Raw genomic sequence first — 23,665 nt, forward strand, 5'->3', positions numbered from 1 at the left:
ACCTGATCCTCGTCCAAAACCATGTGAAGTTGTTCTTGGAGGTCCATGAAGATCTGCTCTGTAGCAGGCCTGATCTTTGCTAATCGTCTTGTGGTAGTTCTATACTTCGTAGGTTTTTGATATCTAGGCGTAATATTGAGTTGTAGATGGATATATTTGTGCGCACTATACGAATCTTCCGTACCTACTGACCAATCGGAACGCCTGTAAATATTTTCTGACGTTGTAAAAGTAAGATCTGGCCATCCTTTTGCGTCATAAAATTCGTAGGTAGGTCTTGTCCGTCTAGAATTAAACAGAAACAAGTTCCTGCTGGTGAGAAATTCCTGCATCGCGCGCCCTCTTGGATCCGTCTCTCGATAGCCCCACCACGAAGAATGACAATTTGCGTCCGCACAGAAGATAATGTCGATACCTGGTGCTGACTCGCAAAGATCATCCATCTCCTCTATGGCTTCGTCTACTTCTTCGTACGGAGAAATGTATACACTAGCAATTATAAGTTCACGTCCCTGCAGACTTATCTGAACAGCTACCAGGTGGCGGCCAATCTTGTACGTGGCCGGTCTAATATGAGTCGATGGGACTAATATAGCACTTTTGCATAGTTGCGCCGTCCACGACTGCCATGATTGTGGAATACCACGTAAAAGACCTCTATTTTGCCATGGTTCTTGAAGTAGAACCACATCTACTGACTGTGCTCTTACGAAAGCCTCCATATGTTCGATACAGATCTTAGCTTTGTCTGCATTTAATTGGAGGAGACGAAGTCCGTGTCTTACTTGGTTGTTTTTTGCCGAATGTGACGTCATCAGTTTCGTGTTAATTCACTGCCTAGATTCAGGCCCATAGTTAGTAACTTACTGTTACACCTTTCTCTTCGACCATCACGCCTTACCAATCTCTGCGTCGCTTATTAAATAACTGGCGAGTCGACTGCAGACCTATTGTGAGGAGAAAACTGGGACATTCTCTGCTCCTCGACCTGTGGTCCGTGTTAAAGTGGAGGTCTTGCGCCATGTTCATGAGCACACAGTCAACACATCTGCCCGTTCTGTCCATATGAGTGTTGATCGGTTGAGTATACCCGGTCATCTGCATTCGTCTCGTCGATACGCCTCGTATATTTTGCCAGTTCCGATGGCGTCCGAGTTCACGTGTGTCAACATATACCCGCCTTTCCTCACGTACTACTCCTTGTGAGAGATGGTATTTTCTTCGTCGTTGGTCTTGTCGAAAGTGTTCTCTCGCTGTACCCAGTGTACTGTCCCTATAGTCGGAAGTATAATGGTCAGACGTAATGTGTTTCCGTCGGTGTGGTGGATAACAGTCACGCCCATGAGGATCATAATCAGACCTCCTGACATTTCTTTCAGCATCAAAATTGGGAGGGTTTGTGGCCTTCCTACTTGACGGCTGAGCCAACTGCTCTTCTGCGTGTTGTACCTGACTACGTCTATATACCTTGAAAGAGTCTAATTTCGCCGCACCGCTGCTAGTGTTGGTTAGGTAGCTCATTCGCTGGTGACGAGCCTGGTGGGTTTCTGTTGCGTAAGTGTTTTTGCCATGCCGACTATTTTTACTGCCCTGAAGTTCTTCTCTCAGTTGCTTACGGCTATGTGTTGTTGTTACGGTATCAGTCCCTTTCATAGTTCGGTCATAGTCTTCACATCGTTCAGCCCAGGAGAGTGGATTGGATTGTCTCTTTTCGTTCACGTCATGCGATGAAATTACCTCCGCTTGTACATCTGATTCCACTGGGTTTGACAAGTGTAGCGAGGAGATGTCCACGCCCTTAGTCCTTTCAGGTGCAAGCCGCCTGCCCGATAATATTTGATATTTGGACCACTTTTGGCCACTGTCTTCCATTTTTACAACTTCTGCCCACGTTCTCTTTAATCCGAGGGAGGAAGGTGACAACACTTTTTCAGCTGGAAGCGCAGTGCTATTCTTCAGTTGCTTATTCGAATGCAGTTGTGGCCAGGCGTCCATCTTTTCAATTTCTATCGAAGGACTGTTCGTTTGCCTAGACCTGTCAATTTTGACTTTACGTTGTCTCTGAGGTTTGGGAGGTTCCCAAGGTAAAGTGGTTTCGTTGTTCCAGCTATCCTCAACGTAAAATATCGAGGTTGGCAGTTGAGAGGATACTGTCGTCGTTGGGCTAACACAGGCGTTCCTCTCTCGTGGGGCGTCTGGCCCCGTACCATTATATTCTGTATCACTTTGGGAAGCTACTACAAATTGAAAGTTCTGTTGCCGCTCGTCGGTGAGACAATCTTCCCGATCTGGTGAGTCCACATCCGGAGCATGATCCAAGATCGTCTGAGTTTCTTTGTCAATAAGTGGACCAGTTTCACTCCGACACACTGACAGATGATCAGTTTGAGTGTCTCTACTAATAAATATGTTATGTTCTCGCTGATTCACTCTCTTGACTACTGACTGCTCACTTTCGTAACACGAAGCAACCGTTAGAACACCATCCGACCGAAGTTCATTCGTACATGATACGATTGGAGAACGTTGTATGCTAGTTTGGCCCATTACACGATCGCTGATTTTTTGGGTCATTTTGCTCCGTAATCCAGGGAAGGTCACTTTGCTTGATTTACTTTTGACGTTAGAATTCTTCGTAGGCGAGGGTTGAGTTTCTGACTGCCCAACTATCTCCATGACCAGGTCGACTAATAGACGACGAACACTGTGTTGATCATTTAATGACACCTTGCGCCGCACCTTTCCCGAGGAGAGTTTTCGGGTGTCTCGAACGAGATTCCAAGTCGATTTAATTGCATCTATGGTGCCTTTTAGCAGGCACTGTAGACTTTCATGATCACTGACAGGCAGGCGGTGATGGGATCTGCCCAACGAATCTCTTCGGGGATCAGTTAAAAGTGTCCAGATGTTCCACGCAGCATCATACGTATAGAAGTCATCAGCATCGAGAGTTTCATTCGTTTCGTGGTCACCTAAGATCGCTTTTACCACAGAAGTTGGCACAATGTTCTTTTGGGTCTGGGGATGCAAAGCCGGAGTCACGACATCTGAAGCACGAACTGTTGATTTCAGGAAGTTCCTCTTGGGAACTAATCCGTAGAGGGGAGTAGCAGTCTTCATTGAACATTGGCAGCTTCGTGTTGCGTAGGAAGGTGTCCCAGGTCCACCGGATAGGTCCAAAGCATTCAAAAGTTGCGAGCTGCGGATACTGGTGACATCGATATGGTTGTCCGATGACGTGGTGTTATTCATGGCTAAGTGGTGTCGCAATTGTTCAAATTTCATGTTGATCAAAGATTTTGTTCAGTAATGTGACTTTGTATTATCCTTGCTGTTGTTTGTGTTAATTTTATTTATTATACCTTATTCTAGGCAACTTTACTTATAATAATTATTCTCGGCCTTTGAAGGAACAGTAGTGCATCTTAAAGTAATCTGCTCTCGAGGCCAGCCGAAAATAGAATTCAAGAATAAGAACTCCTTTATATTACAAATAATAAGATTGGCCTTGTTACACATGTTATGGAGCCATAGAAGAATAATACAGCCTCTACAATAATGATAAATCTATAGGCTTGTATTAAGATGGCGGGTTTCATAGAATTTACTTTGAAATCGATCAAATTTTAATTAAAAACGATTTTCGATGATAAATTTGAACCGAAAATTTATGTCACACATAAAGTACACAAAAATTATTCAATCAGCCGACATTTGATGAATTTGAAGTCCAATGGGAGGGCTAACGCTGTAGACAATGGCCGACCGATCCGCAATTCACTCGGCGCGATGTAAGTGAAGATAACTTTTCATCTCGACGCCGTAGACGCTTGCTTCGAAGTTCTAAAGAGTCCTTTCGATGTCCCCCAACTCACGGCACACCAGGATCCGTCAGCTTACAAATGGTTACGCCGGGATATGATGTAATTCCGGAGCTCCGTCAAAAGACGTCTTAACACTGTAGAAGCCATTGTCGTCGTCCCCACAGAAGTGCCGCAACACGACATGGCATGGCATGGACTCGGACTAATGTCTGAAGTAGTGCTGGAGGTAATTGACACCATGAATCCTGCAGGGATGTCCATAAATCCGTAGGAGTAAGAGGGGGTGGAGATCTCTTCTGAACAGCACGTTGCAAGGCATCCCAGATATGTTCAATAATGTTCGTGTCTGGGGATTTAGGTGGCCAGCGGAAGTGTCTAAAGTCAGAAGAGTGTTCCTGGAGCCACTTTGTAGCAATTCTGGAGTGTGGGGTGCCGCATTGTCCTGCTGAAATTGTCCAAGTCCATCGGAATGCACAATGGGCATGAATGGGTGGGGTCAGGTGGGGTAAAATGGTCATACTGAACATAAAATGGCATAAATTCAGAATTTCAATTGATATTGCTACAAAATTTCTGTTTTAACTTTCACTTGCAAGTAGCAAAGTTTTTTACTTAAAATTTTATGCCAAGTAACATTTTAGTGGCAATAAACTGTTTTTTTAATTGTTCAAGCTCGGGTTCCATTCTTTGAGTGCATGAATAATTCTCTCTAACATTTTAGTTGCTCAAACTTTTTATAGATTGGCTGTGCAGGGCACTCCAATAGTGTCTCAAGAACATTATTTCATTCACTGGTAAGTTGTAATCATTATATTTCATATTTTACAGTAATTTAAACAACGTGGGGTAAAGTGGTCATAGCATTAGGATAAACTAACACTTAGTTGTTAGGAGCTATTTTGCCTAACATATAATTGAAATTTCAAGAATTTTTTTTACTTGATACCAGTTTTTTTTTTTTTTTACTTAATTTACTTTTTACTTATTACAGTTCATTTTTTTTTCTTTTCCAGAGCAAAAATGCGCTTGGAAAGTATGTGTTTGAACCTACATGTGAAAAGAATATATAACAGTACTCTGACATCCTTCCATTAGTATTGCTAGTTGGAAAGAGTATCATATGAGCTGCAAGAAAACACGAGCTGAAGATTCCATATCACTCTTAAAGAAGATGGATCATTAACAAGTCAAGAAAAAAGGATTGTAGAAGAAAATCATGGTTGACATGTGAAGGAAACTGAGCAAGAGATTTCAAGCCTTCAATACCGATGTGAACAACCCCCACCCTTTTGTAGATATTGAACTTTCACAATTCACGACCAAGTAAAATAAAGATACAGAATAAACTTCATGAATGGCTGACTTGATCTTAGAAGGTGAAGAAGTGTCAAGATTAGCTAATATTAGTATTGTGTCTGATGAAAGACTTGAAACGAGCCATATACTGACTACCTTGCCCTCGTTAATCTCAGCTGTAAACAAAAGGGTAAGACAGAACTTAAAGGCAAAATGAAAACATGTTCAGGATGGCACAGGAGAAACCTTAATTAACAAAATAGTTGAACTTTGACTGCCACAAAATAGAAATATACAAAAATATCATAAAACTCCCATAGCCAAAGAAAAAATTTCCTGAAGATCTGAGGCAAATCTATAACAACTATTCAAATTTATAAAAGATGTCAGAAGGATGTGTGTGTGGGGTGCTGGTTTATTATGAAGAAAACAAAAACCAATGGATGCAAATTATCAGACAAGTGATTAATAAAGGTGATCCGAAGGATGGGTGTATCCGGAAAGTTTTATTAAAAACAACGTAACATGACCACCTCAGACGAAGGCAGCAAAATAAAATAATTTACATAAAAATTGATCGCCAACTTCTGAAGTCATATAACAAATAAATAAAATCTAAACAATCATCGCCAATGGGCAATCAAAATTATAAACGGGATTATAAGATGCTGGTGTATAGCCGTCCATCCCATAAGAATCCAGTAATCGTCAATTGATCGAATGATTGCCGATAATCTTGGTATATAAAATTTCGAATCACTGTGAATTAGTCGCAGATCATCATCGTCTAAGCCGCCAGTCGTTACCGGAATCGTCACCGGGTGAACTGAGATCATCACAATTCACTATATAGCCGAGTAAATAACACTTAATTCGTCCTTGCCATCGATGACTTGATTCATTTCCTTGCAGGTGAACTTGCTTCTGTTTTCCATTTATCGGTTACTTTTGTTGACGCCGACGTGGTCGAAGATCATAGTTCCTCCTAAGATCAATCACTGGGGCTCTTGCCGGTTTGAACTCGTCATCGCTCCCACCGCACAGACGCGCACTTCCAGTCTTCTTAGTATGTATGCGATGTAAGTTGCTATCGAGGAACAATATAATCCACCGCACCCGAGCAAGGCCCATAGGGCTCTTCAAAACTCTTTTTTTGAAACACAGTCGACCGTTTTCGGGAATAGCACCAAAATGAAATTTTTTTGTATATGGGCAAGATGTCAGGTAATGCCATAAAGATCCAATCTCACCACAAGCACACATGGCGTTGTCCGACTTCTTGAAACGTTCTAGATACGTCGGTAATGGGCCGTGCTCAGTTATCATGATCACTTTCTCTCTAGACCAAATGGAACTGTTCCAACGGACGCGTTTCTGTATCTTATAGGCATCTTTATGTGCATTCTTGTCCCATAGCTGTTGCCACTTTTGTAACAGGTCACTTTTTAGCACGTGTTTGATGTGACTGCGAGGTAGCAAGAGTTGTTCTTCCGTTGGGAGATTAAGAGCATCTTTGGCCAATCTGTCCGCAATTTCATTCCCCGCTATTCCCGCGTGGCCTTTGACCCATTTGATACTGATAGACGGATGGTCGTATAAATGCTTGCGTATTCGCCGAGTATTTTCATGTGGAGTGCGCTGATCACGAATCGCATTAATACTAGACGCGCTGTCAGTATATATCGTCGTCTGCTGATTTTGCGTAATCGCCCATTCTACTGCAGCTAGTATGGCGAGAACCTCCGCCTGAAAGATACTGTTCCCTTGACGCAACCGTCGACTCCAAGCCTCTTCAACAGATCCTTCTGCATTCATAACTACGTATGCACAGGCCGTGGATGTCTCTGTTTTTGAGCCGTCCGTGAATATACTAATAGCTTCATCCGATGAGCATTGTTCCGTACCAGGCAGCGGAACTTGATTCTGGAACAAGTCCACACTGGGATGATGAAGCCAACTCTTATTATTCCCTTCGTAGGCATCAGGTGTTATAAGAATTCCGTCCATCCAAACCTCCTTACCGAAATGCAGGATTGTAGATCGACGAGCGTCATATTCAACATATAGGCTGAGCGGAGGGTTTCCCGTAGCAGTATACAGAACATCATTGGCTGTAGTTCTGTATGAACCAGTTACATACAATAAGAACGGACGTTGGGCAACATCGAGTAATTTACGGAGTCTCTGTGTCGGGTTTTTATACCAGATGGCGCTTGCATATGAAATCTGTCGTTGTACAACCGATCTGTACAAAATGTTCCTAAATTTTTGGCGTATACCCCACTTTGGGCCTGCTATGCGTCTCAATTTTTGCATGGTATCTTGAACCTTATCAATTTGTTTCGCCACATGCGTCGTGAATTTCAACTGATGGTCAATATGCACTCCAAGATATTTCATGCATTTAGATATTTGCAGTCGAACACCATTGATTCTTATGCAGGGACGTTTTTTCTTGGGGTGTGGCCATAGTAATTTAGTTTTAGTTACCTCCATGCTGAGACGATTATCTTCTAGCCATTTTGACAGTTCGTCAAACGCGGCATCCGCAGTGCTGCCAATGTCGTTGGGAGTTCTCGCCGAGATCACAAACACCAGATCATCGGCGAAAGCTTGGACATAGACATCCGGTCCCCAATTCTTTTTCAGCAGTGAGTCAAGCACGATAGACCATAGTAGCGGACCGCTGCATGAGCCTTGAGGACAGCCCATGGCCTGATGCTTTTCCGCGTCTCCTCCATCAGTTGGCATCACAACCGTTCGATCTTTTAGCATGTTCTCCACTATACAAATGAGATTGTAAGGAATTGGTAATTTTCGTACAGTATTGATTATTATCTCATGGCGGACCGAATCAAAAGCACCGCGAATGTCTATGGAAACTATGGCCGTTACTTGACCTTGTCGATGTCTAGTCGTGATCTCTTCCATCAGTGATTCTATTGCTTTTTCTGCCGAGCCACCTGTACGAAATCCGAACTGTCTTGGGCTAAGCCAGTCTGCCTTCTCTAGATAGTAGGTGATCCGTTGCACCACCAATTTTTCTAGGACTTTACCCATTGTAGAGAGTAAACAGATGGGGCGATACGACTGCAGCACCCCTGGATCCCTATCTTTCTTCAGGAAAAGCAAGACCTTACCACGTTTGAAACACTTTGGGAACACCGACAACTTGACTAAACTATTGAAGATATCTGTGATAACATGACCATGGGCTGCGACTAGGGTTTTCAAAAGAGGAATATTTATGTTATCAATACCCGGAGCTCGTTTATTGTTCAGTCTTCTGACTATTTGATTGATCTCCGTATGAGTGAATGGTGGGTCCGTCATAATCATAGATGGCGTGTATGGAGTCAAATTTATAGTATCCGGGAGGTTCGGAAAAATCTCCTCCAATTGTGCTTGGGCCGCTTCCAGCATCGTGGCACCAGTATGTGGACCGTTGGACATCATTACCTGCGGTGGTAGACGCTTCGTTTTGAACATAGATTTGTATGCTTGTCCAAATGGGCGGCTTTCCTCTGTGCAAAAGGCAATCCAACTAGTCGTTTTTGCCTTGTTTACGGCCTTAATATGCCCTGCTCTGAATTTTCTAAACTCCATCCTCGCCTGTACTCTATCATCACCCTTGGCCTTAATGAAACGACGCTCTAGTTTACGAAGTTGCCTGCGTGAAGCTGCTAACTCATCAGTCCACCATTTCAAAGAAGCGGTAAGACGCGGTTGTGCATAGCCCAACACCTGGATACATCGTTCTTTCAGCCGCTGCATTGAGGCGTCAAAGCATGCATTAACCTGATCCTCGTCCAAAACCATGTGAAGTTGTTCTTGGAGGTCCATGAAGATCTGCTCTGTAGCAGGCCTGATCTTTGCTAATCGTCTTGTGGTAGTTCTATACTTCGTAGGTTTTTGATATCTAGGCGTAATATTGAGTTGTAGATGGATATATTTGTGCGCACTATACGAATCTTCCGTACCTACTGACCAATCGGAACGCCTGTAAATATTTTCTGACGTTGTAAAAGTAAGATCTGGCCATCCTTTTGCGTCATAAAATTCGTAGGTAGGTCTTGTCCGTCTAGAATTAAACAGAAACAAGTTCCTGCTGGTGAGAAATTCCTGCATCGCGCGCCCTCTTGGATCCGTCTCTCGATAGCCCCACCACGAAGAATGACAATTTGCGTCCGCACAGAAGATAATGTCGATACCTGGTGCTGACTCGCAAAGATCATCCATCTCCTCTATGGCTTCGTCTACTTCTTCGTACGGAGAAATGTATACACTAGCAATTATAAGTTCACGTCCCTGCAGACTTATCTGAACAGCTACCAGGTGGCGGCCAATCTTGTACGTGGCCGGTCTAATATGAGTCGATGGGACTAATATAGCACTTTTGCATAGTTGCGCCGTCCACGACTGCCATGATTGTGGAATACCACGTAAAAGACCTCTATTTTGCCATGGTTCTTGAAGTAGAACCACATCTACTGACTGTGCTCTTACGAAAGCCTCCATATGTTCGATACAGATCTTAGCTTTGTCTGCATTTAATTGGAGGAGACGAAGTCCGTGTCTTACTTGGTTGTTTTTTGCCGAATGTGACGTCATCAGTTTCGTGTTAATTCACTGCCTAGATTCAGGCCCATAGTTAGTAACTTACTGTTACACCTTTCTCTTCGACCATCACGCCTTACCAATCTCTGCGTCGCTTATTAAATAACTGGCGAGTCGACTGCAGACCTATTGTGAGGAGAAAACTGGGACATTCTCTGCTCCTCGACCTGTGGTCCGTGTTAAAGTGGAGGTCTTGCGCCATGTTCATGAGCACACAGTCAACACATCTGCCCGTTCTGTCCATATGAGTGTTGATCGGTTGAGTATACCCGGTCATCTGCATTCGTCTCGTCGATACGCCTCGTATATTTTGCCAGTTCCGATGGCGTCCGAGTTCACGTGTGTCAACATATACCCGCCTTTCCTCACGTACTACTCCTTGTGAGAGATGGTATTTTCTTCGTCGTTGGTCTTGTCGAAAGTGTTCTCTCGCTGTACCCAGTGTACTGTCCCTATAGTCGGAAGTATAATGGTCAGACGTAATGTGTTTCCGTCGGTGTGGTGGATAACAGTCACGCCCATGAGGATCATAATCAGACCTCCTGACATTTCTTTCAGCATCAAAATTGGGAGGGTTTGTGGCCTTCCTACTTGACGGCTGAGCCAACTGCTCTTCTGCGTGTTGTACCTGACTACGTCTATATACCTTGAAAGAGTCTAATTTCGCCGCACCGCTGCTAGTGTTGGTTAGGTAGCTCATTCGCTGGTGACGAGCCTGGTGGGTTTCTGTTGCGTAAGTGTTTTTGCCATGCCGACTATTTTTACTGCCCTGAAGTTCTTCTCTCAGTTGCTTACGGCTATGTGTTGTTGTTACGGTATCAGTCCCTTTCATAGTTCGGTCATAGTCTTCACATCGTTCAGCCCAGGAGAGTGGATTGGATTGTCTCTTTTCGTTCACGTCATGCGATGAAATTACCTCCGCTTGTACATCTGATTCCACTGGGTTTGACAAGTGTAGCGAGGAGATGTCCACGCCCTTAGTCCTTTCAGGTGCAAGCCGCCTGCCCGATAATATTTGATATTTGGACCACTTTTGGCCACTGTCTTCCATTTTTACAACTTCTGCCCACGTTCTCTTTAATCCGAGGGAGGAAGGTGACAACACTTTTTCAGCTGGAAGCGCAGTGCTATTCTTCAGTTGCTTATTCGAATGCAGTTGTGGCCAGGCGTCCATCTTTTCAATTTCTATCGAAGGACTGTTCGTTTGCCTAGACCTGTCAATTTTGACTTTACGTTGTCTCTGAGGTTTGGGAGGTTCCCAAGGTAAAGTGGTTTCGTTGTTCCAGCTATCCTCAACGTAAAATATCGAGGTTGGCAGTTGAGAGGATACTGTCGTCGTTGGGCTAACACAGGCGTTCCTCTCTCGTGGGGCGTCTGGCCCCGTACCATTATATTCTGTATCACTTTGGGAAGCTACTACAAATTGAAAGTTCTGTTGCCGCTCGTCGGTGAGACAATCTTCCCGATCTGGTGAGTCCACATCCGGAGCATGATCCAAGATCGTCTGAGTTTCTTTGTCAATAAGTGGACCAGTTTCACTCCGACACACTGACAGATGATCAGTTTGAGTGTCTCTACTAATAAATATGTTATGTTCTCGCTGATTCACTCTCTTGACTACTGACTGCTCACTTTCGTAACACGAAGCAACCGTTAGAACACCATCCGACCGAAGTTCATTCGTACATGATACGATTGGAGAACGTTGTATGCTAGTTTGGCCCATTACACGATCGCTGATTTTTTGGGTCATTTTGCTCCGTAATCCAGGGAAGGTCACTTTGCTTGATTTACTTTTGACGTTAGAATTCTTCGTAGGCGAGGGTTGAGTTTCTGACTGCCCAACTATCTCCATGACCAGGTCGACTAATAGACGACGAACACTGTGTTGATCATTTAATGACACCTTGCGCCGCACCTTTCCCGAGGAGAGTTTTCGGGTGTCTCGAACGAGATTCCAAGTCGATTTAATTGCATCTATGGTGCCTTTTAGCAGGCACTGTAGACTTTCATGATCACTGACAGGCAGGCGGTGATGGGATCTGCCCAACGAATCTCTTCGGGGATCAGTTAAAAGTGTCCAGATGTTCCACGCAGCATCATACGTATAGAAGTCATCAGCATCGAGAGTTTCATTCGTTTCGTGGTCACCTAAGATCGCTTTTACCACAGAAGTTGGCACAATGTTCTTTTGGGTCTGGGGATGCAAAGCCGGAGTCACGACATCTGAAGCACGAACTGTTGATTTCAGGAAGTTCCTCTTGGGAACTAATCCGTAGAGGGGAGTAGCAGTCTTCATTGAACATTGGCAGCTTCGTGTTGCGTAGGAAGGTGTCCCAGGTCCACCGGATAGGTCCAAAGCATTCAAAAGTTGCGAGCTGCGGATACTGGTGACATCGATATGGTTGTCCGATGACGTGGTGTTATTCATGGCTAAGTGGTGTCGCAATTGTTCAAATTTCATGTTGATCAAAGATTTTGTTCAGTAATGTGACTTTGTATTATCCTTGCTGTTGTTTGTGTTAATTTTATTTATTATACCTTATTCTAGGCAACTTTACTTATAATAATTATTCTCGGCCTTTGAAGGAACAGTAGTGCATCTTAAAGTAATCTGCTCTCGAGGCCAGCCGAAAATAGAATTCAAGAATAAGAACTCCTTTATATTACAAATAATAAGATTGGCCTTGTTACACATGTTATGGAGCCATAGAAGAATAATACAGCCTCTACAATAATGATAAATCTATAGGCTTGTATTAAGATGGCGGGTTTCATAGAATTTACTTTGAAATCGATCAAATTTTAATTAAAAACGATTTTCGATGATAAATTTGAACCGAAAATTTATGTCACACATAAAGTACACAAAAATTATTCAATCAGCCGACATTTGATGAATTTGAAGTCCAATGGGAGGGCTAACGCTGTAGACAATGGCCGACCGATCCGCAATTCACTCGGCGCGATGTAAGTGAAGATAACTTTTCATCTCGACGCCGTAGACGCTTGCTTCGAAGTTCTAAAGAGTCCTTTCGATGTCCCCCAACTCACGGCACACCAGGATCCGTCAGCTTACAAATGGTTACGCCGGGATATGATGTAATTCCGGAGCTCCGTCAAAAGACGTCTTAACACTGTAGAAGCCATTGTCGTCGTCCCCACAGAAGTGCCGCAACACGACATGGCATGGCATGGACTCGGACTAATGTCTGAAGTAGTGCTGGAGGTAATTGACACCATGAATCCTGCAGGGATGTCCATAAATCCGTAGGAGTAAGAGGGGGTGGAGATCTCTTCTGAACAGCACGTTGCAAGGCATCCCAGATATGTTCAATAATGTTCGTGTCTGGGGATTTAGGTGGCCAGCGGAAGTGTCTAAAGTCAGAAGAGTGTTCCTGGAGCCACTTTGTAGCAATTCTGGAGTGTGGGGTGCCGCATTGTCCTGCTGAAATTGTCCAAGTCCATCGGAATGCACAATGGGCATGAATGGGTGGGGTCAGGTGGGGTAAAATGGTCATACTGAACATAAAATGGCATAAATTCAGAATTTCAATTGATATTGCTACAAAATTTCTGTTTTAACTTTCACTTGCAAGTAGCAAAGTTTTTTACTTAAAATTTTATGCCAAGTAACATTTTAGTGGCAATAAACTGTTTTTTTAATTGTTCAAGCTCGGGTTCCATTCTTTGAGTGCATGAATAATTCTCTCTAACATTTTAGTTGCTCAAACTTTTTATAGATTGGCTGTGCAGGGCACTCCAATAGTGTCTCAAGAACATTATTTCATTCACTGGTAAGTTGTAATCATTATATTTCATATTTTACAGTAATTTAAACAACGTGGGGTAAAGTGGTCATAGCATTAGGATAAACTAACACTTAGTTGTTAGGAGCTATTTTGCCTAACATATAATTGAAATTTCAAGAATTTTTTTTACTTGATACCAGTTTTTTTTTTTTTTTACTTAATTTACTTTTTACTTATTACAGTTCATTTTTTTTTCTTTTCCAGAGCAAAAATGCGCTTGGAAAGTATGTGTTTGAACCTACATGTGAAAAGAATATATAACAGTACTCTGACATCCTTCCATTAGTATTGCTAGTTGGAAAGAGTATCATATGAGCTGCAAGAAAACACGAGCTGAAGATTCCATATCACTCTTAAAGAAGATGGATCATTAACAAGTCAAGAAAAAAGGATTGTAGAAGAAAATCATGGTTGACATGTGAAGGAAACTGAGCAAGAGATTTCAAGCCTTCAATACCGATGTGAACAACCCCCACCCTTTTGTAGATATTGAACTTTCACAATTCACGACCAAGTAAAATAAAGATACAGAATAAACTTCATGAATGGCTGACTTGATCTTAGAAGGTGAAGAAGTGTCAAGATTAGCTAATATTAGTATTGTGTCTGATGAAAGACTTGAAACGAGCCATATACTGACTACCTTGCCCTCGTTAATCTCAGCTGTAAACAAAAGGGTAAGACAGAACTTAAAGGCAAAATGAAAACATGTTCAGGATGGCACAGGAGAAACCTTAATTAACAAAATAGTTGAACTTTGACTGCCACAAAATAGAAATATACAAAAATATCATAAAACTCCCATAGCCAAAGAAAAAATTTCCTGAAGATCTGAGGCAAATCTATAACAACTATTCAAATTTATAAAAGATGTCAGAAGGATGTGTGTGTGGGGTGCTGGTTTATTATGAAGAAAACAAAAACCAATGGATGCAAATTATCAGACAAGTGATTAATAAGGGTTTATTATCTGTTGAATATCTTGAAAAAGCCTAAATAATGAATTTTTATACCTTTCCAGAAAACGAGGACATAAATGATATAAGAGATCAGTTGTATTTGAAGATCTTAATGAAGCCCATTTTTACCATAGAGTACATTAAAAGTAGAAAATTATTGTTTGATAAATGTGTTAAATAAAATTTCAATGCCCACTGATTATTTTCTTAAAATTTCATTATTATTTGGTATGACCATTTTACCCCATGCACTACTCACTTTACTCCACCCCTTAGAGTAAAGTGGTCATAAAAGTGTGTAAAAAGTGGCTGAAAAAAAACTGTTACACTCAAAAAATATTTTTGAAAAATGAGCTAATATACTCTCTAAGAATGTAATGTAAAATATCAGCCAAAAGATATTATTGAAAAATTTATATGGTTATACCTCTTCAAAGACGAAAACACCACTTTTTATGACCATTTTACCCCACCTGACCCTGCAGGTGATCAGACAGGATGCTTACGTACCTGTCACCTGTCAAAGTCGTATCTAGACGTATCAGGGGTCCCATATCACGCCAACTGCACACGCCCCATACCATCACAGAGCCTCCACCAGCTTGAACAGTCCCCTGTTGACATGTAGGGTCCATGAGGTTGTCTCTATATCCGTACACGTCCATCAGCTCGAAGCAATTGGAACCGAGACTCGTCAGACGAGGCAACGTGTTTCCAGTCCTCAACAGTCCAATGTCTGTGTTGTCAGGCCCAGGCGAGGCGTAAAGCTTTGTGTCGTGCAGTCATCAAGGGTACACAAGTGGGCCTTCAGCTCCGAAAGCCCATATCGATGATGTTTCGTTGAATGGTTCGCACGCTGACACTTGTTGATGGCCCAGCATTGAAATCTGCAGCAATTTGCGGAAGGGTTGCACGTCTGTCACGTTTAATGATACTCGTCAGTCGCCATTGGTCCCGTTCTTGCATGATCTTTTTCCGGCTGCAGCGATGTCGTAGATTTAATTTTTTACCGGATTCCCGATATTCACAGTACACTCGTGAAATGGTCGTTTGTGAAAATCCAAATTTCATCGCTACCTCGGAGATGCTATGTCCCATCTCTTGTATGCCGACTATAACACCACTTTCAAACTCACTTAAATCTCGATAACCTGCCATTGTAGCAGCAGTAACCGATCTAACAACTACGCCAGACACTTGTTGTGTTATATAGGCGTTGCCGACCGCAACACCATACTCTGATTGGTTCCATATCTCTTTATTTGCATACACATGTCTGGACCAGTTTTTTTTTTGGCTCTTCAGTTTATGATGGAACATTTTATTAGGAAAAATAGAAAAAAAAACCCTTACATTTCTTGAATAGATATCTTGCATAGGTCTATATCATATTCAATAATTGATCATTTGCTTCATTCAGGGGTGGGAAGTGACTAAGTCCATTTCGGAGCAGCAAAATTCAGGATTCGGAGCAGTTTTGGAGTAGCAAATTTGGGATTTGGAGCAGCAAAATATGGGATTCGGAGCAGATATTTATAAATTGGAACAGTGAAATTAACAAGAATATTTTCGTTAACCCTCAACCCTTTTCAAAATAAAACTGCACTGTCTTTTGTTATCAAACATCTTTTCGTCAGCTTGATTTTTGTGTTTTAGGCTTTTGACACCTTGTTTGAAAGAGCGGCTATCATAAAATTTTTTGCACCCGTCTATTTAAGATGATTTTTGCTTACTGTAGGCACTATTTGCTGCCTTGAACAGCAGCACTTCAAATGAGCTAAAAAAAATTTATAAGTTTTTAATTTTTTTATACTTGGAAAGAAATTGTTGCAAAATGGGAGAGAATTTCGGAACAATCAACTCGATGTTTGGAGATTCAGCACTCATTATCTGGCGAGATTGGCGATCTGACACTCCCTATTTGGCGAGATTGCCGATTTAACGCTCGTTATTCGGCAACATTAGCAATTTAACGCTCGTTATTCGGCAAAATTAGCGATTTAATGCTCGTTATTCGGCAAAATTAGCGATTTAACGCTCGTTATTCGGCAAAATTAGCGATTTAACGCTCATTATTCGGCAAAGTTTCTAAACAAAACATTCGTAATTCGGCGGACATGCGCTTTTTACTCCCGGAATGAAATTTTTTTTCACGAAACATCGGGATTTAACACAATGACAATCGAGACTACAGTAATTTCTGCTGCTTCCAGTGATGACTTTTTTTTTTAAACGGAAACACTCGAATTTGCACTTTAAAGCTGAAAAGGCATTGCAAGCCATCTTCAGTTCCACGATCACGGACAATATCCGAGGTTTCGCGATGGAAAGCCCGATCAGGGGTCGATAGTTTAAGTATAGTGGAAGAAAACACACTCTTCTCTCTCGTAAAGAAACGTTTCGTGGCTAGCAGGAACAAAATTTTTTTAGCGTCCTTTCCGAAATTCCGGGCATACTGAAGCAAAATTCGCTATTTGGCGCAAAAAAATGCGAAAATACGCTATTGGAGCAGGATGGCGCAAGATATTAGTTTTGGCACAGTGCGGCGCAATTGGCGCAGAGTTCCCACCCCTGTTCATTAGAAACACTAGTTTTGATTCTTTTGCCTATTCCTTTCAGTGCAGGCAGTCAATACTTTAGCTGTGGTTAGCAGGTTCAAAAAAATTGCATACCACTCTTCTTAATTACATCTTTACCAAAAGCATTAGTAAAAACTATTCGGCCACTCAAACTCGGACATTGTATGAACAACCTTGATTAAAAACATTTTTGGCATGAAATGGTTCCAACTTCCCCAAAACTTTTAATGTAATTGTCTTGTCGGAAACCTAGAGCCACAGTTTTGTTTGATACAGACCCTAATTTCTCTCTTCTTTTGCGACATCAATTCCCATATCACAAATTAACACTGATGAGCTTAGAATAAACGCAGCAAAGTATGCATCTATTAATATGTGTGATTGTCCATATCTATTTTTATATGTTGAAGACAAGACCTTTTTATTGTTTGATGGTTCTTTTGTCTTCAATTGCAGCCTTTTCCATGCTAGTTAGGAATACCCATTCAGCTAGGGAGCAGTTGTTTCTTTTTTACAAAATCAATAGTTTTTGGTATCGATTTCAGAATTGCAATCACGTCATTGACATGTCTTATTAAACCAATATTTCCGATTTTACTGGAGATGTCATTATCTATTTGAGATCCGTGGTCTTCAAAAAAACTTTGGTAACAACAGGACTTACAAATACAAATACAACGCCACAACAGGCAAATTGCCCAACGAGATGGCTGACCCAAGAACATCATGAATCCCCGAGTCCCTCCCTACCTACTACTGCTACACCACACATGCCCCCCCCCGCGGAACCCCCCAACGAATCGGTACATGCGGGAATGTGCGTGTACGTGTAGTCCAACCTGATGTAAAGTTTGTTTCTGTGTAATGCTTGTTATGTGTAGTGCTGTCATCTGCCCCCAGTTTTACTAACTATGAGTGAAGTGTTATGATTGAATGATTTACCGTTGTAGGACTGTTGCTCTCTGTGGCGAGACTTTTTAACGGGGAGATCGGCTCGCATTTGCGCCTTGAAGTTGGGAACCACAGAAAACCAACTTCAGCCGACCACCACTGTGGGGTTCGAACCCGGATCCTCGCATCACGAGTCCGGCACTATAACCACTCGACCACCACAGCGGCCATAGTTTTCTTCTGTTGATTTCACTGAACTAAAAACCAAATTTGCTAAATAATTTCCAGTATGCAATGAGCCCTGATGTGTCAATAGTATCAACATGGATAACTTTACTACACTGCTTGATAACACACACACAATTGGTTCATTATGGATATTCATACATTCATCGATTGTCATGCAAAATGTGATTTTCTAAGTCAGCTTTACAGCCCATAACTTCATCATTGTAAATTTTGAGCAACCATTTGTCAGCTGAATCAGTAAGACTATGATATTTAATATACATATATTAATATATATTTTGATGCTATAAATAATAACTAAAAATATAATTAAAATAATTTAATAAAAATTTAAATCACTTTTTAAAGCTCATAAATAATTTTATACTTGTTTGAAAGATTTTTTTCACATCCGAAATGAATTGATTTAAATCACAACCCTGTGGGGTATGGGGGGGGGGGGGGGTCCTCATAAGAATGAGATGTGTTTCAAATTTAACTACAGTAGGCATGCTTATTGATATGGTAGGTAGTCATTTCTAGCCAGACGGGGAGGGGGCAAAAAATCAGTTTGTCCGGGTAGGAGGGGCCATGATGCTCTTGAGATGACCCTGTACATACAAAGAAATGAACAACAATAAACAGTATAAAGAATACACGGTACCTTCTGTGTTTCTTCTTTTCACAGCATTTTCATCATCACACTCACCATTACTGCAATGAGAAAAATATCAACATTAAACACACGATATGTAATTTTTATAACATAACTTATAATGCACATATAATACGAATAATGCATATTTGGAATTTATTTCCCACATTAAAGGGGAGTCATTGTCTTTTTTTTTTTTCCTGAACAAGGGAATCATACTGTTACATTTCTCATTTCATTTGGAATTAAAGTAATTTCCTGTGTATAATACACAGACAATAATTCACTACTTGAAAAAAAAATATCAAGTGGTAGTGCCGTAAAATCTGTGTGTGAATATTTTGTTCGTACACGCACAGATGCCTATAACAGTATTTTATTCATCAATAATGAAACCTCGCTAAAATGATACTTGATATAACAAATTCTTTTACAATGATTTTTTCCCCTTCATATATTGGTTAGAATTTTCTATAGTCTAATGTTAAGCTTCTCTGAATACAACATTATCCTTTATTACGATAGCTTAAACCCCTTTATAATGATATTTTTGAGGTAATTTTGACATCTCGCTACACCTTTTTCAAAATTTCACACAAAAAAATATCCTTTAATACATTTTTATAGTCGTCACAAGTACGGTGGGGTGCGATCACCTCTCTTAAGAGCAAAATAATGCAGAGTAAATTTGCCAGTAATTTTTCCTTTAAAATACGTGATGATTCTGCGAGCTTAAACAATTCGGCCCTCCCATCCCATATATAAAGTCCAGGATCCATGCCTGACTCATCACATATTTAGTTCTTCCGAGGACGTCTAAATTAAAAACACTGATATTCAATACCACCTGATCACCAAAAGTGTTCATGAAGTTTTTGTTACCACTGCTTTTGTGCGATAACACCACAGTCTATTGCAATAAACCTCTTTTCAGGGACAATACATCCAACTGAATTTTGTTTATCAAGTAATCAATGAAAAGTTTTTGCTGCAAATAAGTACTCGAAAGTACCTTTTTTGGTGGCACTAACAACGCTGATTTCGAAAAGAAGCCAACAGCAGTATTTGATAACACGTGATAATGTTGCCTCTGGATATATAGGGATAATCCTTCGATGAATTTTTTTTCTTCGTATGCAGAATTTAAGTTTCATCGCATTTTCTCGTAAAAACATTACCAAAAAAATGATTATAATAGCTGTTCTGTTTTTTTTTTTGCTTGTTTTTTTTAAGACGTGAAAGTTATGTGCATGCATGCTACTATTGTAGTTGATATATACATAATGTATTACAAGTTATAAATACCAAACAAAATCAGCCCAGGTGGCAGCGTGCAGTATCAGCAGTTCATTTTCCATAGGCGTGGTGACATATTCGCACCAAAATGAACAACCTTGATAACCGATAGTGTTTGCTAGTTTTGGCACAACCTTCTATCAAATAACATATTTTGTTAATTCAATTTTTTGTGTATAATTTCTTCATAGTTTTCTGTATATTATGATTGATTTTATGTAATAAATATAATTTTTTGTGTATTTGTTCTCTACCATTTTCAATTGGCTGCTTTAGCAGTTTGCTTGGAGCGTAAAAAAAGTTGCCACACTGGCTGTGACTATGCTTATAGAAAATTAACCATATCAGCACGCCAAAGATCGTGGGTTTGAATCAAGCAGGTGACCTACAAATTTTTACCCCTTCTCTTTCACCTTTGTTTTGTTACGATCTTTAATTTGTTTTTCCTTCCTTGTAGAGTTTTTTTGGTACATAGATATTAGGCTGTGCACCATTTTTGAGTGGTTGCCAACCCCATACATACCTATCGAAACATGGTTATTTGGGAGACGTAGTGTCTGAATTTAGCTATGTTTATGTGTGTACATGTTAGCCATACAAAGAATAAACAAGCAAAAAATATACAATAAGCCATTACTACTGAACCACACATGCACCTCGTCCATATTTCCCTGCGGAACTTCTAACGAATTGGTACATGTTGGAATGTGTGTGTGTGTGCAGTGAACCTGACGCGAAGTTTGTTTCTGCGTAATGCTTGTTGCATATAGTGCTTCCATCTGAAACTAGCTGTACACTGAATAAATACATGGTGAAATTTGTTTTCAAACAATAGAACAATCCGCGTGCAGTCAACCGCTGCACACTGAAAAAATTTATGCTGCCGTGTAGATATCCTCTCTACCTCTCAGCCTACGTTTCTTTGTATTTTGGGCTATTGTCTATTTTCAGAGTATTCAAATGTTATAATTATTTTTAAATTGGCAGCCATTCTCAATTTCTACGATGTTGAAGACGCTTAGTGAACAAGAAAAATTTGGATCGCCAAACGATTAAAACCTTGGCGCAATCAGAAATTGCTGATTCTACGACAATCCCGCTTAAGCGATCTTAGCCGCATGGTCACTGACACTGAAACCTTCTAATAAAACACTTTGACCTTTGAACACCGGACACACATCGCTTCCCATCTCGAAGAATGGGCGTATCCGGAAAGTCCAGGTGTATCGCTGTACAGGCAATTTGGACATTTACCCAGGACCTATGATGTAGGGATCCTCGAAAATTCGAACATTCACTGAGTAACCAAACACCTTTGACCCTAAACCCTATCGCAAGCACCACCCCCCCCCCATGTCAAAGTCAGGGGCCCCCTATCCCCTCAAGATCCAAACTAACAAAATTAGCAACTGCAAAAACATTATCATCATGAAAATTAACATGACCGACATGATATCAAAAAAAAAATGTAACACTTCATACAGTTCCAATAGTCGAGCACTAGTCGTTAAATTTCGATGTCAAAACATAAACACGTGTTTTTCACACTGACGAACACGAAATTAAATACTGAGTAATATAAATGATAAATTGTTCCATTTACTATATTTCACAAACCTTTTCTCTATGACGCTGTGGGTACGCTTTCTATTGCTGCCGAGAAGCGAATCTTTGGGCCTCCTCGTGAGTGTCATGTGGTGATGATTCGATTTATTTACCGCAGGGTATGCACTCATATGTCTATCAATTCAATTCTTATTTTAAAATGCAAAACTGAAGCAAATACAACTTTTATCTAATCAAAGGCGCCCCCAATGTGCGATTTATGAAAATAACAATTATATCTCCCTTAACCCATGTTGCCATATTACGACTCTACAATTATTAACCTCCAGCTCCGTTCACAATAACGAGGACGAAGAAAATCTTACCGGAAATTTCGTAGCCAGAAGTACTGTATAACTTAGCTGACCATACTTTTTCGAAAACAATGTGGGAAATTGGGATTCCAAATACGGAACATCGCTAATTATCACCAAAAATGACGCCAAAAGTGCACAAAATTGCCAAATATTGCTTATGAAATTATAGAAAAATTGCAATGGCGGGTACTGTAATAAAGCGTTACTGTAAATTCAGTGGATTGAAATGAATTCCGCGAAATAAAACGTTCAACAAGACAAATGTGGGAGATTAATGATCTTATGAGTTGAAAAATAATTTCAATCTTTGACTTCAATGAAGAATAGAAATCCAAGCAGGCGTCACGTAAAAAACGGGACACTTTTGCCTAAAAGTCGGGACGGCCAGAAAAAGAAAGAAAACCGGGACCGTCCCAGGAAATACGGGATGTATGGTCACTATGTACAATTATTATTGTATTACCTAGGCTGACCATATTTCCTCGAGAGAAATACGGGACATTGAGATTCCAAATACGGGAAAATACGGGACATCGCCAATTATCGCCAAAAATGACGCCAAAACCGAGCAAAGTTGCCAAATATTGTTAAAATTACGGTAAAATCACAATGGCGGGAAATGAAACGTTACTGCAAATTGCAGTGGATTAAAATGAATTTCACGAAAAAAACGTTCACCGAGACAAATGTGGGAGATAAATATTCTCATTTATAGTTGTAATTATCATAATATAGTTTATTAGTTGAAAAATAATTTCAATCTTTGACTTCAATAAAGAATAAAAATTCAAGTAAGCGTCGTGTAAAATACGGGAAAAACCGGGACACTTTTGCGAAAAAGTCGGGACGACCAAAAATACAGAAAATACCGGGACTGTCCCGGGAAATACGGGACGTATGGTCACCCTAGTATTACCGGAAATCCATCGATATCTTTTGATACTTCAATAAGATTGTTTTTTTAATGGTCTGTTCTCCTATATTTTTTGCTTTTTCCGGTAAGGTAATTAAAATGAAAGCAAACGGCCTGAATGCAAGTTTTAATGTAAAATTATTAAGAGATTCTAGTCTAAAGCAAATGCATGTACGCACAATAGAAAAGTTTGAAATTAGTCTGACCATATTTTATTAAAGAAAATGCCACTGATCAAGATACATTATGCTTTGTTTACGAAGGCTCGGTTGGCGAATAATTTGGTTTGAAAACAGCTGACTGAAAATGATTCGGTTCACGAACCAGTCTTGATTCACGTGCACACAAGCTCGAAAAGCAAACCTTACAAACATGCAATCAGACTAAATCCTAGAAAAGTGTATTTTAGATGTCTGTGGCCAGGACCATGACCCCCCACAAGGGTGGAGCTCCCAGGGATCTAGCACCGGGACCCTGGATAATTCTCATATTATAAATAACTATAGAAGGGCCCGTTAAGTCTGACTCACAATAGATATTAGCCTAGGGGCCTTGCTCCAGGATGTGAAGTGGGGCATAGCTAGGACCCTGGTGAAGGGATGGTGAGCAGGAGGGTCTGGTGTCCCAGGCGCTGGACAGGTGGCGCAGAAATGACCCTTTAACTTCTCCTTTT

General features: G+C 40.8%; 1 protein-coding gene across 2 annotated transcripts in view; it reads right to left on the reverse strand.

The window, feature by feature from the left end:
- The window catches only part of LOC149078497 (uncharacterized), a 76,716-nt gene extending 54,638 nt beyond the window's left edge, over nt 1-22,078 (reverse strand). Inside the window, exons 1-2 of one of the 2 annotated variants that reach the window (XM_089240609.1) lie at nt 21,775-22,078; nt 18,871-18,920 (exon numbers count right to left, since the gene is read on the reverse strand). In XM_089240609.1, coding sequence (XP_089096735.1) covers nt 18,871-18,920; nt 21,775-21,893 — 169 coding nt within the window. In that variant the 5' untranslated portion in view covers nt 21,894-22,078. The remainder of the gene's footprint in view (nt 1-18,870; nt 18,921-21,774) is intronic. The other variant, XM_089240608.1, reaches the window with a different exon arrangement.
- Nucleotides 22,079-23,665: the final 1,587 nt, after the last annotated feature.

Source organism: Pholcus phalangioides, unplaced genomic scaffold (assembly GCF_987345545.1).
Source record: "Pholcus phalangioides strain wild (caught in Gottingen) unplaced genomic scaffold, Ppha-v1.0 ptg000013l_1, whole genome shotgun sequence".
In the NCBI taxonomy this organism is placed as follows: domain Eukaryota; kingdom Metazoa; phylum Arthropoda; class Arachnida; order Araneae; family Pholcidae; genus Pholcus; species Pholcus phalangioides.